The following is a 15,613-nucleotide window of genomic DNA, read 5'->3' as shown; positions in this document are numbered from 1 at the left end:
GGGCAAAATTTTCTCTGAGTGAGTGGTGTAATTGAGAAATGAGTCAGATGAGTAAACCAGTGAGTGACAGGGTCTTCATACTGACCTGGTTCTGCTTGAGTGTAGAGACCAGTTTCTGCAGTGTGATGTTCTCCTCCTCCAGCTCTGTGTAATCCTGAAGAAGCCTGGTCTCCCTGAACTTGTACTCCTTGATCTCCTCCCTCATCCTGCTCCTCTGTAGCTCCAGCATCTCATTACTCTGGAGCCCAGAAAAGAGGGATGACAAGAGAGGAGCAGGAGGACAAAAAATGGGTACAATGAGGAGACAGGGGAGGACAGACAGGGAGAAAAGATGGAGAAAAAGAACAGAATTCAGTGCTTCTTCATAATGTAAATGATACTTCTCCTCTCTGATAGCATGAGGATGAGAAAGTTTATGAAACATTATCATTGTCAGTATCTTAGATTCAATGAGTCAGCTGCCTCACACTCCCAGAAAGATCATTCTTTTTAGCTTTGCAGAGACAGAAACATAAGTATATGCCGGACCAGATAAAATGTCAATGGGAGAAATGCACAGACCACAAAAGGCATAAATCTACGTACAGTAGGCGGCAGCAGTGGGAATATATTGAGAGCTCAGCAAAATCGCCTGAGCTCATATAGCTCACATAATTACTAATGTTACCTGAAGGAACAGGGAAATGGATGAAGCTCTCCCCTGTTAGCTTAAAAACTCAGACTCAGTCAACTTTTACTAACTTTTAAGGTCTACTTATTGATAGGTAATATCATACTTTTTGTTTAATATTATCTGACAGTCAGAAATGACAAGAAGAACTTAAATGACGTTCTTATTTTTACACACTAAATGTGTACAGTACAATGAAACTACTGGGCAGATGGCTTATGTGAAGTATAGAATAGCTAATGATGAAAGTCTGTGTGCGCATGTGGGTACTTGTCTCACTGCAGAGCTCCCTGCAGCTCCCTGTACATATGGCAGAAGTGCTGACCCAGAGACAGTGTCAGGAGTGGGTACACACTCAGGAGGTAGGCACTCATGTAGAGCACAGACACGTACAGCCTCCAGAATCTGGATATTTGTGTGTGTGTTTCGGGGTGAATGGCAATTTTAGAACTGGCAACTGGACTGAAACTAAAGACCATTATGATCCACTGAATCTTTTGATTTGTACAGTGGCTGACAGCAGCTCCAATACTCATGAAACTAATGGAGTCTAAGCTGCAAAGTCCACATAAGTACAGCAGGGCTGCTTCGCTGGCTGCACTGAAAAACACTTTTATACTGATCCGGGAAAAGAAAAAAGAAACCAAACATGACATGATAAGAAACAATTGAATCATACAATAACATGTTGTCAAATTACTTATTCACGCTAATGTGGGGAATTAGCACTGAGCTGTTTATTAAGTGCACAGGATTAGAGGCCAATTATCAGGCAGTGAGGCTCTATAGAAGCGCAGCTGAGCGGGGGCCACAGCGGCTGGGGTCAGGGACAGTGCGGCACACAACACTGGCACTGGGCCCGCCACGGGGCAGAGCTGGGCAAACCCACCCCCTGACCTGGAGTTCACAGCACTGACTGAGACAGCTTAGACAGATTCATGATACACTGGCAGCCGTGGCAGAAGTCCAGCCATGTTGTATTCACTGTAGCTGCGGCAACGGGGAATAAAGACAAAATTCCCCTCAGTCCTGACGAGGTCGTGAATAAATATACAGGAAGGTGGTCACATAAATACATGTTCATCGGTTATTGCAGCTTCTGATGCTCTGATGTACGCCTGCTGACTACAAACAGCAGAAGCAAACTTTCTCTGATCGAGTGAAACTTTCCCCAGATGTTCTTTTCTTGATGAATCTGCATATGCTAATGGTGTTTGTGAAGGGTTGTTTGGAACTTGCAAAAGTCTTTTGATTAGATGTGATTGGTGACAAATGAACCCACCTGTGTGACTGCAACACCTGCTTCCCACGATGAAAAAGGCGACTCCTTCTCATTAACAGGCGTCACACAAGCCAAATGAGGATTTCAAAGACAGGAGGCATTTGATGAACACATCATCAAAGAGCTGTGATCATGATGCAAACAGGTGACAGGTGCACCATGAATATTTCAGCTAGGCTCACCAGGTAATTCGTTTCCAAACTGAAAATATTGATTTTGGTCAATATGCTGAAAAATCTGGGGAGATGAGAGTATGACACACACACCCAGAGCAACAGTCCCTGATGAGTTTAGTGAATGGGGAGTGTGTGTCCTGTGGGTGTAGTGTTGGTTGTTGTGTGATGAGAGCAGCTTGGCACACTCTGTCCCCACACATGTGCCGAGCTCAGGGCATTTCACTTATTCCCCAGCTTAGCACCGGATTTGCCCCCCACAATGGGGTCGTGGCCGCGGTGTCTGACCCCGGCTCGAACTTCTGCACTGCCCGACACAGTGGCTGCAGACGTGTAGTGTATGCATGCATAAACACATGCTTGCACGTACTCACACCTCTCTGTGTGAGGGTTGCCCCTGTTCTGCCTGTCACTGTGACCTTTGGCCTTTATCAGACACGTGGGTTCATGTACTGCAAATAAGACTAGACATGTTTTTCTTGACAAAGTTATTACAACCATGGACTGAGCTGCAGATTTAACACACCACAAAATGAAGGCAGACAGTTACTGCATTTGTAAAGTGCACCACTGAAACAATATTAATACATATTCAAACTAAATATTCTCTAAATAAATAATAAATGCTTCCAACCACAGCTGTCCTGTTGTAGAAGCTCACCTCTCGTAGCTCCTGCACGAGCGTGTTGAGCCTCTCGTTTTCCGCCTGGGCGTTGGATGCCACAGAGCGGCTTAGCGTCACCTCCGTCTGCAGCTCCAACAGACGGCCAGTGTAGTAGGCTTCCTTAGAGGCTGATTCCTGCAACAGCGTCTCCTCATTGGTCTCCCCATCCTCTGCCACCTTACGCTGGTTGGTGTAGGCCTGGCCAAATGCCTGGGGAGGAAGCAAAAGGAGGGATGGTTAGAAGATAGGTTACAGAGTAAAATGCAACAACCACAAGTGATCCAAATCCTGTCATGAGAGTAATTTGCATCCACCGGCATGTAGGGTAAATCAAGCCCATCTTTCACAGTTGGCCACTAGGTGTTCTCCTGCTGTTCTTTTGACCACCCACTGAACCAACAGCACATTAGGCACAGAGGCTGTGCCTCAAGGATACCTGCTTTGTGTGTATGGGATGGTGTTTCACTGTGATCAATAGACACACTGTTCCCATTTTCCTGACACAGGTTTTCACGGCACTGAGCGCTGACTTGTCATGATAAAGGACCCGAGGCCTGATTGAGAAAATCAAAGCAGGCATCAACAGCAAAACAGGCGTCCCGCACTGGACCTACTGCACCACACTAGTGCAGGAGCAAATGCATAAAAACTCAGTAGACCACAATACTTTTGCACTTACTTATCATTTATATTGTATGAACCTGCAGTGGTGCGCTATCTTCCTGCCTGATGCCGCAGACACAAATTCGTGAGTTGTAACCGCTCCTCGACATCCATGCGGCAGGAAAAAATGGGTATGGTGCCCGAGGTGCCCTCTGTGAGAGACAATCAATATTGCCTTGTCTGAAAAATATTTTATGGATTAAAATTGAAACTGTAAACAGCACAGCATGTACAGTTATTACAGCCTTCAGGATGCAGTTCCTGGACAGAGTCACTTGACCAAATTGACCATGACGCCTAAATCATAAGGGAGCTGTATATTTTGGACCAGATGTATCAATAATTCACACACAGTCTTCCCAGTCCCACCTCGCCATAACAACATTTTCTCTGTTTGGGATGAATCATTTATAAGCTATAAACATCTGTTATTTGGAGAAGACATGAGCTCCAGAGTGCAGCTGCTTTTTCTACCCACTGCATGAGCCATCTTTCAATTTTCTATTTACTGTTGATTCATGAGCTAACAGGTTAAGTCAGCAGTGTGCTGTTAGATAGGGGGAATTTATTACAGTCAGAAATCTACTTCAGTACAGATCTTGGAGTATATAGCACTGGCACAGAGAGAGCTGCTTGTCTTGTGGCCGTTTAGCCACTATGAAACAATGTTATGAGGTCAAGCCACTGTGTTAAAGGCTAAATGAATTACGTGTGAGTGAATGTGATGAGGCGATTTACCAGTAGAGAGATTTGAACGCCAAATAATGAGCTTCATTGATCACCTCCTGTCTGTCACATCTGACCTGCTGCAGGAACACAAAATGCCTGTAAAACAATAGATCACACTTTTCCATTCTGTCAATAAAAACTCACCGTTCATCTACATGCTGTAAACCAGGTAAATGAAGTATCATTCACTCACAAAGGCACTGATTCCCCCAGGAGACATATTTATTCTTATTCAATGGACTCTTTTGTTTTCCCCTTGAATTACAAATGTAACAGTTAGCATATGAATAAGAGCCAGCAATAATCAGTCCAGCAAAACCTCTGTAAATACACCGAACGTTTAGCCATTCAACCACAAAACTGTCCTCAAGGACTTGCTTTGTAATGACTAGAAAACACTCATGCAAAAAAAAAGAAAAAAAAAAGAGTATTATTATTTTTTCCTCCCTCTCAGTCTCTCTCTGCATGTCTTTTATCACTCCCTCTCTTTCACACTCTCTTGTTCTCTCTCCCTCACGCCCTCTCTCTCGCTCTCTGGGGGGAGGCACAATGTGATTGTAGTGAATGATTAAGTATGTGTTGGCGGGAGGAAAGGGGGGGGGGGGGTGATCTGGAACAAAACAGCTGATTAATTCCAAGCACAGTGTGACTGAATGGGCTCAAACTCTCACTTCAGATGAGAGGCTGTCGACGTCTAGAAAGGACCAACAGCAACAGCTGAGCCCTGCAGGATGGCGAGCGAGAGTCTGTCCTCGCAGGGCACCGCTGCTGGACTTCTGGTGCAGAGAGGTCGAAGAAGAGACAGCAAAGTGTGTGAACAGAGCATATGTTACCTTTACTGTACTCTATGTGCCATAACTGGGGGCCAGGTATTGGCACTTTTCAGTTTTTTCTGTTACTTAGTCTGAAGAATAAAAATCTGTATTATATTCAGCAGAATATGCTAAACTTTTGAATGCATAATTGTTATATGTCTCATAGCACTAGTATTAGCGTTGTTTACTTTCATTGATACCACTCTCATGGGTGTAGCTAAATATGAGGCTAGCAGGTAGCTTAGCTGATTAGCATGAAGACTGGAAACAGGGGAAAACAAATAAGTGAATTGTAGCACTAATGCAGCTGCACAAAAATGTAAAAAAATAGAAAAATATGTTTTAAATTAAACTTAAACTAAAGAGATGAACCTTAATTGTCAGGGAATAAATTATGAGGAAGAATGAGTAATGAATAAGTATCTGACTAAACTCTCTATGCCAACTTGTACAGGTTTTAACACTCCACACACACATTTTGTCCAATATTCAGGATTGATATCCAGCCCTATTGATACACAGGCCAACTGAAAATGTAGACCCACACAGTGACACACACACAGAAAGGCTGCCCCAGTTGCAGGTGGTGATTCAGCAGCTACTCAGCCACGGAGAATCGGTGGGTCTCGGATGTGCAGCGAGAGGCAGATGCTTTTATAACAACCCTCCTTCATGGGCTGAGCCAGACTCCTCAAAGTCCGCTCGCTCCATCTGCTTACTGCTCCTCTTCAGGGAAATCACAGTGAGTGACACTGATGACTGAGCTTCAACGTTTGCACATAAAAGAGCCCAGTACGCTCCGGCCCTCCTGTTGCTCATGCACTGTATAGCTTCTGGTGGGCTAAAAATAACACTGTGGCAGCTCTGTGTTTTTCAGGCTAATTACTTGTACAGGAACTGACAATACTGCATGCTGTATTATTATAGTGATGGATCTGCAGTGTTCCTGTATCTGTGTCCAAACTAACAAATAGAACACGGTTATTCAAGCCAGATAACATGTGAAGAACAGCGTGGAAGATGAAAGTTTAATATCATTTCCTGAGGATGATATTAATATGGAGTCACCGACTGGCACCCTTTTTGGTTTTGTGTACTGAAAAAACCCATAATGCATTCAACCTTGAGGCTCCTCAGCCTTCTGTGCCTCAGTGGATAAAGTCCAGACAATAGCGTCCCCTTCTATAGATATTCATCCCTGAGGCCATGGAAAGAGGAGCAGACAGAGGGAGCAAACCAACTGCTGCACCAGGCTGAGAGGAGGAGAGAGAGAGAGAGAGAGAGAGAGAGAGAGAGAGTGTGTGTAACCCTGAAATCCTTCCCTGTCTGCTGCAGTCCATAATGAGGAGTCAGGGGAGGGCCCATGGGTGTGTGATCTTGTATGTGTGTGTGTGTATATACAGCAAGAGTGAATTTTTACACCCAAAAGGGAGGAAAAGAGTGAACTATTTCTGCAACAGCAATTCATCTCCACCAAACTTTCATTATTACAGTGATGTGGTATGTGGTCTACCCACCAGCAAAGACTGCAAAAACAAGTTTATTTATAGATAGCAATATAAAGCTAGCTAAGAGTCCAGACTTGATTAAAATTTCAAGGTTAGAGAGCAAAGCTTAGAGCAAAATGCACATGCCCCGAAGCTGGAGTTTATCTTCAAATACTGCAGAAATATTGACACAGGCAGCAACTATCAACCCTGTTTTTATTTATTTGTAGCCTTATGTATTCAAGTGTTAATTAATATGGATCTTAATTAGATGCTCTGGATAATTAATATTTTAATACTATATAATACTTAATACTTAATTTAATACTATGACAGTCAGAACACACTTAATTAATTGTTAATCACTGCACAGTCAGAGATTAATTGATGGCTAATGTGACAGGGAGAAAATTAAGTGAGGTCGAGGTTTTAAATGTTGCCATGATAGATGTGGATTGAATCAACTGTAATGCATTGTAGCAACCCATTTATATTTCATGAGCGTACAGGATGAGAAATGCACCGTCTTTATGTCTGGATTTGAAAAAAGGAGAATGGCTCTGAATCTCGATCATGAAGTGATTTAAATATCAATCAAAAGACAGCTTGTTCAGCCCAAATCTCTGCTACTGCCATGTTTTGATTAGTTATGGGGAAGCAGAAATCATGGTATTAGTCAACTCATAAGAAGCAAAATTCTCATGGCTGAAACAAACACACACACACATACACACACACACACGCACACAGTCCTGTCCAGATGGTCAGGCCAGCCAACCACGTCAGGGATTTCAGTACCATGGAGAGAGACATGCGCGACTGCTGCTGTTGTGAAGCCATGCAGCTGTCAGCGTCATGAAGGGAGCTCTGTGTGTGTGTGTGTGTGTGTGTGTGTGTTCACTTTGTTATTCTTTCTTGATGATCAGTTGTAAAGTGTGCAACACCACTGTCATGAGTGTTTGAGGCCAAGCAAAATAATCAAAAAAAAGGATAAAAAGAAACATCGTGTGTCTCTTCCATCAGTAAAAGAACAGCATTGAGTTCAAAACAAATGTAGAGACATAAGTCAGAGGGTACCGTGAGATGTGTCAACCTCCAGTCACAACAAGACAACACACAAACACAAATCATCCTGCAGTGCGGGAATAAAATACAAGATTGCTTCCTGACTCACTCGCTGTTTTTGACGAGCACACGGTTTGACTGCAGTCTGGGGAGGTAAACAGAATGAGAGGAGAAGCTGAGTTTGTAATTCAGAGATTGCAAGCTCACAAGCTCTCTGTGGTTTCTCATGTTAAATTTCAAATGAAATAGATGAGACAGTTTTCCTACTTTGGTTAGCGAATAAACTTCACATAACTTTGTAAACTCTCAGTGCAGTATGTGCTTTGTCTATGCCTCTAAATAATACTTCAGTTTTTCTCTTGGTCTGAATAAGAACACATTTACCTTTTATCTTAAATGGAGACTCCAGGAGTTTAATATTGCATGTCCAAAGTTGGGGGACTCACACAAGACAAAGGAGATAAAAGGTCTAAATCAAAGCAGCAGAGCCCGAGATATTCTGACCTGCCACTAGATTTCCCATAATGCAACTCAACAGTGTCTTTCATTAGACCCTCCCTGCCTCCTTAATGTCCACTTCTTTCAAATCCCACACCTCTACTTTCCTATGAGGCTTCTCCTTTAAGCCTCAAGCCCAAATTGAGATAACCCTGATGACATCATAATGACATCATCTGGGTTATTCATTTTTTAAATTTTAGAAAGCTCCTTCCAGAGCAACAGACGACATTATAAAACTGCTTCACAGGTTGAGCAGAACTCTTTGAGATGAGTTAACTGAACTTCATGTGTAAAATCAGTGGAGAGCCCCTTTAAATGGAAAGGTTAGACTTTCTTTAACACCAAGTCTGAGTGAGATTAAAGGATGTTTAAAGGATGTTTAATATCCTAAAGTTACTCCAATGTACTTAAAAGCCGTATCCATGATGAGCCAGGAAATGTTGCTCTGGCATATTTTGCCCTTTAACAAGGGCACAGAAATGTCCCCATGTGCTTCTCAGCCACAGGGAAAAGTGCCAAGTCAAGAGATCTGTCATCTATAAAAACACACAATCACATTTCCACAACCGAGGGGGAGCTGGGTAATCACAGACCAGCAAAAGTGGAGGTCAATCACACCAATAGAATTAACAAATCAAACAGAAGATTAACAGTAATTACATCATTAAAAATACATTTAGCAACGTAAGTTTAAAATCTGAAGTTTGCATTCATATGAAATGTATTTGTGTGCGTATCCATGTGCTTTAAGCCCCCAGGAGTCCTCTACTGAACCAGCAGGGATGTTTAGAGTTTATTATTGTAATGCTGAGAGCCCAGACATGCCCTGCTGCACCATTTAAATCCTGTACTTTAATTTCCTCACCTGATTGAAAGCTCTTCTGTTCATGAATTATTGTCTACACAAGCACTGAGCTAGTCTGATATGAATGTTTCATAGATAGCAAGGAGGCTGAATGTGAATTGCCCTGCTTTCTGTTCCTCCTTACTGAAATGCTATTTAGTGCACGGAAGCCTATTATTCCTCTGATAATAACATACTATAATGCTGACACTCAGGAAATCTACAGTGCAGGATAATAGCAGAAAAACGCCTTAATGAGCTTTGTATTGGAAAATCCATGGCAGTTTCAAGAAATCCACAATAGTGTCGCAGCTGTCGCTTTCTACCCAACACGATGTTTACAGGACGTGTTGCTGAAAGGTCTGCCGGGGGACAGGCTGTGTTTTGTTAAAAAGATGTGGCTTGTTAAAATGATTCAATTTGGCTCAAGTGTGCTCATGATAAGAAAGATGCTTGGACTCTCTCCCAGAATGACTGTCACTAATGTGTGCTCAGTCTACAGTATGTCTGGCTGAATGGACATTGGGTTGGGAGACAGAGAGGCAGCTGGGCATAACATTAGTTTGCTGAATCCCAAATGAACCCTTATTTCCTCTCTTTTCTCTTCAAATTCATCCTTACATTCTTCTCTTTTTCATCAGTTTATCATCTACGAACATAAGGAACACACAGTTTTAAGCTTTGCTATTAAATAAGTAGGCCGCGATCAGTGCGAGCGGACAGGAAGAAAACCCATTAGAGCGCTAACAAACCGTACCAGCTGAAACTGTGTCATATGTAGCTTTCTCTCTGCTTGGTAATGTAGCCCCAAGGAAACCACGAGCAAGTCGGCCGCAAGAACACATGGGCTGCCCCTCAAGGCTTTTCAGCACACAAATACATATTCAAAAATACACATGTCTACAGGCACACTCCAACATGCACTACTTCACTGGTATTCGTCCCTGACACCTGCCATTCATCGTCGTCCGGCTGCAACGGAAAATAAAAAAGCGAGAAGAGTGGGAGGGATGAGAGGACGCTTTAGGTCAGAGCGCCTTCAACAGGGAAATATGTCCTTACTTTAGAATGAACTATGAGGGATTAGGGCTGACACAAACTATTATTCTCATTATTGATTAATACTGATAATAATTAAGCCAATTATTTCCTTGAATCGTTGATTGAGTTGTTTAGTCTATAAAAAACTGCATTTTGCAGTTTCCCAAAGTTGACATATCTAAATGTCTTGTTTGTTGGACTAACATATATAAAGCAAACATCTGAGCTGCTGGAACTAAATGACTTAAACAAGTAACTGCTTATCTACATTGTTGCAAATGTATTTTCAGGTGATGAACTAGTCAACTAAATGATTTGGCTCAACAAGGAATGAGAGCACTTTTTTTTACATGCGCTAAGAGGGAAAAACAGCTGACAAAAATTAGACCAAACTTGTGCGTCTGCCTGTACTTCACGCTCTCGGCCACACAGTCTTAACCGTTTAATGTCAGTGTGTCCTCAGTGTTACAGCTTTTCCAGCTAACTCATGTGTACGGCAGCTAAATACCATTTTAGAGAGACACACTGCCGCTTTGTGCGTCTAGTTTGTGTGTGCAGGTGTGTAACTATGTGAGTGAGTGAATGTGAGCGTCCCAGACAAATCCTGGCCCTCGGGGTACAGCCTGACAAACACAGTGATTCACAGAGGCTCAGAAGTTCATGAACGGCGAGGGAACAGAATAAACAAGGCTAACTGAAAGGTTTCTATTATGAAGATCTTCTGCTCGAACATAACTGTACAAATGGCCTATTTTATTACACTGAATCCTTTCCTATGTCTTTTCGGCTCCTAATCTCTCCAAGGACAAATTATTTTTAATACTTTTATCCATTCTTGTCCAGAAGCCTTTAAGTGGTTTCTCCCTCCATCGTAATCCTCGTAAATGACAACAGACCATTTTCATTTTGATCCCTTACTAAGTAACAAGTCTCCTCAGTCATTTGACTTTTTTCAGGGAACTTGCCTGGGGTAAAGAAAAATTAGAGCAATAATGTAGGGAGAGTGGAGATTGATCCGCCCTGTCTCCTCTTTCCCACACACCACCTCCCTCCCTCCCTCCTATGGTCCTTTATTCTTTCTTTGACTAAGTGGTGGGAATATAATGAGTAATGAGGATGGCTTTGAGAAATAAAAAGACGGAGGTGTTTGAAAACTCGCAGGCTGATTGGTATTCTGCGTCGGTGCCAGCAGACAGAGAGAGGGAGAGACGAAGCGATAGGAGACAGAATAAAGAGATAAGATTGTCTGCAGTGGGTCTCTCCTGATGAAGAGGACTCAGCCAAGCCAGACAAACACAGGCTACAGGGGAGAGGCCAGCCTGCACCACACATGGGGCCTCTGGGTGACTCAGTGCTTTTGTGCGACCTAAGGAAAGCATCCACGCCAAGCCTGCAGACCTGTGGGGACCCTTGTACAGTAAATTACCGGGCACACTGCCGCTGAAACACGGTAATGTTAGCGGTGGCACTTCATCAGGCACGTGTAAAACAAAAATTCTGTTTTTGTCTGTCATTTTTGTCTTTCTAATCACCTTTTCTCCAGCTATAATATCACATCTTAAGAAATTTAGACAGCTCCTACAGACAAGATTTTATTCATGGATCATGACATGAAATGAGCTGTGACTTACTGAAGTGTTACAATACTAAAACTTCTGCCTGATAACTGTCTGTTTACAGTCTGTAACCATGCTAACAGCTCCTTGAGACCATACTGTGGTGCTTCGAGCCTGCAAGAAAAATCTCAGGCCCCTTGGTCTATTTAAGTCTCCGGTCTATTACCTCCAACATTATTATGAAGCGTATAGGATAAAATGTAGCATAAAAGCATGTATACAGTAATGCTCCTTCCTCTTAGCTCTTTCAGTTTCATGGCCTAACTTGACACCAGCTCTCTCGTGTCCCTTGTGATGGAGGACGGGGTCAATTAAACGGCTTAACTAGGGGATGATTTAATACCTGTCTAAGCCTATACATCCCCTAACAGGGTAAAAGTGACAAAGACGGATCCTCTGACCCTGATTCTGTGTCACACACCCATTATGTGTGCGCAAGTGCTCATGCATGCCAGTGTATATGTACGCTGTAATTGCGATGAGGAAGAGGCTTGTCCTTGTTCTGTGTCATTGCTGGACATAATGGCCTCTGGTCATCTAGATAGGAGGCTTCTCTTCTCTCTGCATGCAGAGATGATAATTGTGAAAGAAGCTGAAACTAAGTCGCTGTGTCTAGACACAACCAAGGCAGAACAACTGAAGTCACCTATGCTTTAAAGAACCAATTTTTTTTATTGACCAGTGACAATAAATACAGACAACATATGGCTCAAGCACAGCTCTTAACTTCACACAATGGGGACCTTTGGTTGCTAATACAAAAGTTTTCCTTGTGAGAGGATGGACTGCGTTTTTGCTACGCTTTCAGAGTTTGCAGCGCACACAGCTAAAGTAGACGACTAATCAATACAGCAGCCTGCAGGCAGGGGAGTCCTGTTCCCTCTTCCTTCTCACCCACTACTGTATTTCACTGCAGCAAAAAGGAGCTTTCTGAAAAACATAATCTGGGCAGGCCTGAAGGGTCTCTGCAGAGGGAACAGCTTCATTAAGTCATTTTCTCCCTCATGTGAGGATAATGAGATTTCAAACGTGGGGACAAAACAAAAGAATAAGGGACAGACTGAAATAAAAGAGAAAAATCATGTCCTTGTTTTAGTTTTGCTGACATATTCTATATTATTCTACACACAGCGACCAGTCCTCACTTTCTCTCCCCTCATCTCCCTTAAGTCAACACAGCCATAAAACGCTGAAACAACAAAGAGAACCAACTGATTGGAGTCACTCACCACCACCACTCTATCCTGCCGCCCCTCCCTCTCTGGTCTCAATCACAACATCCGCACCCAAAGCCCCCGCCTCTACACATACAGGCACAGGAGAGGAAAAAAAAACACAAAGGAGAGCCACACACACATGTAGGAAAAGTGGTTGTAATGTGTGACTCAACTACAAAGACAAATGACCTTCCCTTCAGGTCCTGACAAAACACACACACAACCACCCCCATGTAAAAACACCAGAGGCCAAACACAAGGACAGACAGGTCCTTATCTCTATGCTCAACTGCATCCCTGAGCCTGTTGCAGGGGTCACAGGTCAACGCCACCAAACCTGCAGCATTCACAACACAGCAGAACCTTCCTCCCTGAAAACATCAATGCCGTTAAAACTGAATGACCAATACAATAATATGTTAATGAGTACATTCAGAGAGCTGCAATCGCTGTGAAAGACAACATCGAGTGAGCTATTCATTTATTAAATGTTGAAACAGGTTTGGCTGGCTGATTACTGTCCAGCAGACACCACTTGGTGCCAAAACACAATTTCCTTTCTTGCAAAAGCTTTGTAAGTGATTGATTTACCAGCTGTTCTCTGTGCTATGATAGTAGAAACTACATGAAACCTGTCAGATGTGTGTCACCAACATGCACCGATGTCCACAATGCATGCTACGTTACACACAATAGAGCGCAGCTTAGCTCAGACATGATACATCTTCACCACACAGAGCAGAAATCGATGCATAATTCCCACTTCACTCCAGGGGGTTGGGGGGGGCGGGGGGCTTAGGGGAGAGTGCGAGAACAGAGGAGGAGAGCCATGGGAAATGAGGAGGGGGATGGTGGACTGTTGGTGTAGAGAAAAAGTGAAGGAGGGGAACAGCACCATCTCATAAGGTATTGATTCATCCCCTCCATCCATGTTTACTGCCCTGCTACGGAGCCCTGCTAATGTAAAAGAGGAGCAGAGAGGAGGAGGAGAGGGGGCAGGATCCTGTAATGCATCCTCTCTCCCCAGTCAGGGCAGATAGATTTACAACCACAGCGGCTGTCATGCCTGACTGTTGTCCCAGAATTGGAGGCCCGGTCAAGCACACCAGGATGTATGGAAAAAAAGTTAAGAGGTGTTAATGAGTATTCATTCAGTGTCTCTTTTTTCTATATATTCAGACACCATCTAGTATAAACACAGATAGATGTGCAAAGCAGGTTCAAATGTCCTGCTTAACACCTAACATTACCAGAGACTTGTCTGCTACATTTCCCCAGTTAACTGTTAACAGTTGGTGAGTGAAATATTTTAAACACCTCTGGAAATGTCACTCCTGATCTCTAATATATTAAGGCTGTGCTGTTCCTTGCTGCACAGGACACAGAAGGTTTGTGGACCAGTGTGACTTTGCGCAGGTCATTCACTGGGCTTTATTATTCACTCTGAGGGAGATTAAGACAAGCAACAGTTTCACGCCCTCATCAGTAGTCCCTGATGATCGAGCTGTCGCATGATATTAACTTGACTAATGCAGATACACTGTGGACTACAGAGGGAAAGGAGAGACAGCTAATCAATCACTACAGTATACTCTCATACTGGCGGGTATTTCTTTATTGACAGATAACCCAAATGCACTATTATAACTTTGTCCAAATATATTTTTTACCTACACACCATGATGAGACTGAGCTTTCCAAAAACAAAGGCCAAATCTGGCGTCTGTTTGCTGATCATCAATTTTGTAAAAATCTTTTTTAAAGCATGACATTTGTGTCGTTGACACCATCTTTAAATTAGCTGTTGCCCTGGCTAGGAAAATTCCCTTCAGGAAATATTTTCACATTTTCAGAAAAATACTTATTTGCTTTATTATTCAGAGTTAGATAAGTAGATTGAAACCACTCACATGTCTGTATGTTAAATAGGAAGCTATAGCCAGCAGGTGGTTAGCTTAGCTTAGCCTAATGGAAGCAGGGGAACAGCATATAGCTAACCTGGTTTTGTTAAAAAAAAAAAAAAGTTGTCTACTTGAGCCTCTAAGACTCAGCCAAAAGCATATTATATCTCGTTTAATTTGTTAAAGTGACACGGACTGAGAAAGAGTCTTTTTGCTAAGCTAAGCTAAGATGAGCCAAGCCAATCATCTCTTGGCTCTAGCTTCATTTAGCATACAGATAGAAAGCGGTATAAATCTTTTCAGTCTGTCAGAAACAAAAGAGAATGGGCAAATTTTCTAAAATGTCGAACTTTTCCTTTTTCATAGACACTGACAAAAATTACAATATCTGTAAAACAACTCACTCTGGGGGATTTAAAATGTCAAAATTTTCAAAAAAAAATAAAAAATAAAAAAATTAATTAATTAAAAAAAAAAAATCTTGAACCCAGTCTTGAACCCCAGTGCACAGCCTGTTAGTATTATGTTCTTTAGATTTCATGCTGAGCTGATGAGTCATGACTGAATCTTCCTTTTTATATTTTCAAGTTACCATGTGAAGAATTTGATGCAGATCTCATTTGGCATTTTTCTCAGCCTAAAGCCTTGAGAACAGAACTGACCTGTGAACTGCCAGCTCTCAACATATCACAAATGTCAATTCTTCAGTAGACTTGTAATTCGAAAGAGCTTGTCAACAATACAGTGAATCTGAAAAGATGAGTTCTGACAGTATCTGAAATAACTAATTCTTCATCCTCCTCTTTAGACTTTTATATTGCACACATGTTAAAAGTGTGGACGACTCATGAGATTAACCTCCAAATCAGTGAGTGCAGGGTCATTTTCAGATAAAAAAGTCAAGGGGTTAAGTCAACAAAGGAAACATTCCCATGTGATTTTTTA

General features: G+C 42.5%; 1 protein-coding gene across 5 annotated transcripts in view; it reads right to left on the bottom strand.

Moving 5' to 3' along the window:
* bicd1a (bicaudal D homolog 1a) overlaps window positions 1-15,613 on the bottom strand; it is a 30,863-nt gene that overhangs the window by 11,037 nt on the left and 4,213 nt on the right. For 4 of the 5 annotated variants that reach the window (XM_071505183.1, XM_071505157.1, XM_071505165.1 and 1 more), the window contains exons 2-3: window positions 2,787-2,999; window positions 86-238 (exon numbers count right to left, since the gene is read on the bottom strand). In XM_071505183.1, the coding sequence (XP_071361284.1) occupies window positions 86-238; window positions 2,787-2,999 (366 nt within the window). Of the gene's footprint in view, window positions 1-85; window positions 239-2,786; window positions 3,000-3,468; window positions 3,595-15,613 lie in introns of those variants that run through there. The other variant, XM_071505174.1, reaches the window with a different exon arrangement.

The sequence above is a fragment of the Trachinotus anak genome, unplaced genomic scaffold, assembly GCF_046630095.1.
Source record: "Trachinotus anak isolate AG129_WGS33_773 ecotype Australia unplaced genomic scaffold, CSIRO_AGI_Tana_v1 ptg000002l, whole genome shotgun sequence".
Classification (NCBI taxonomy): Eukaryota; Metazoa; Chordata; class Actinopteri; order Carangiformes; family Carangidae; genus Trachinotus; species Trachinotus anak.
This window is presented reverse-complemented; position numbering and strand designations above follow the sequence as displayed.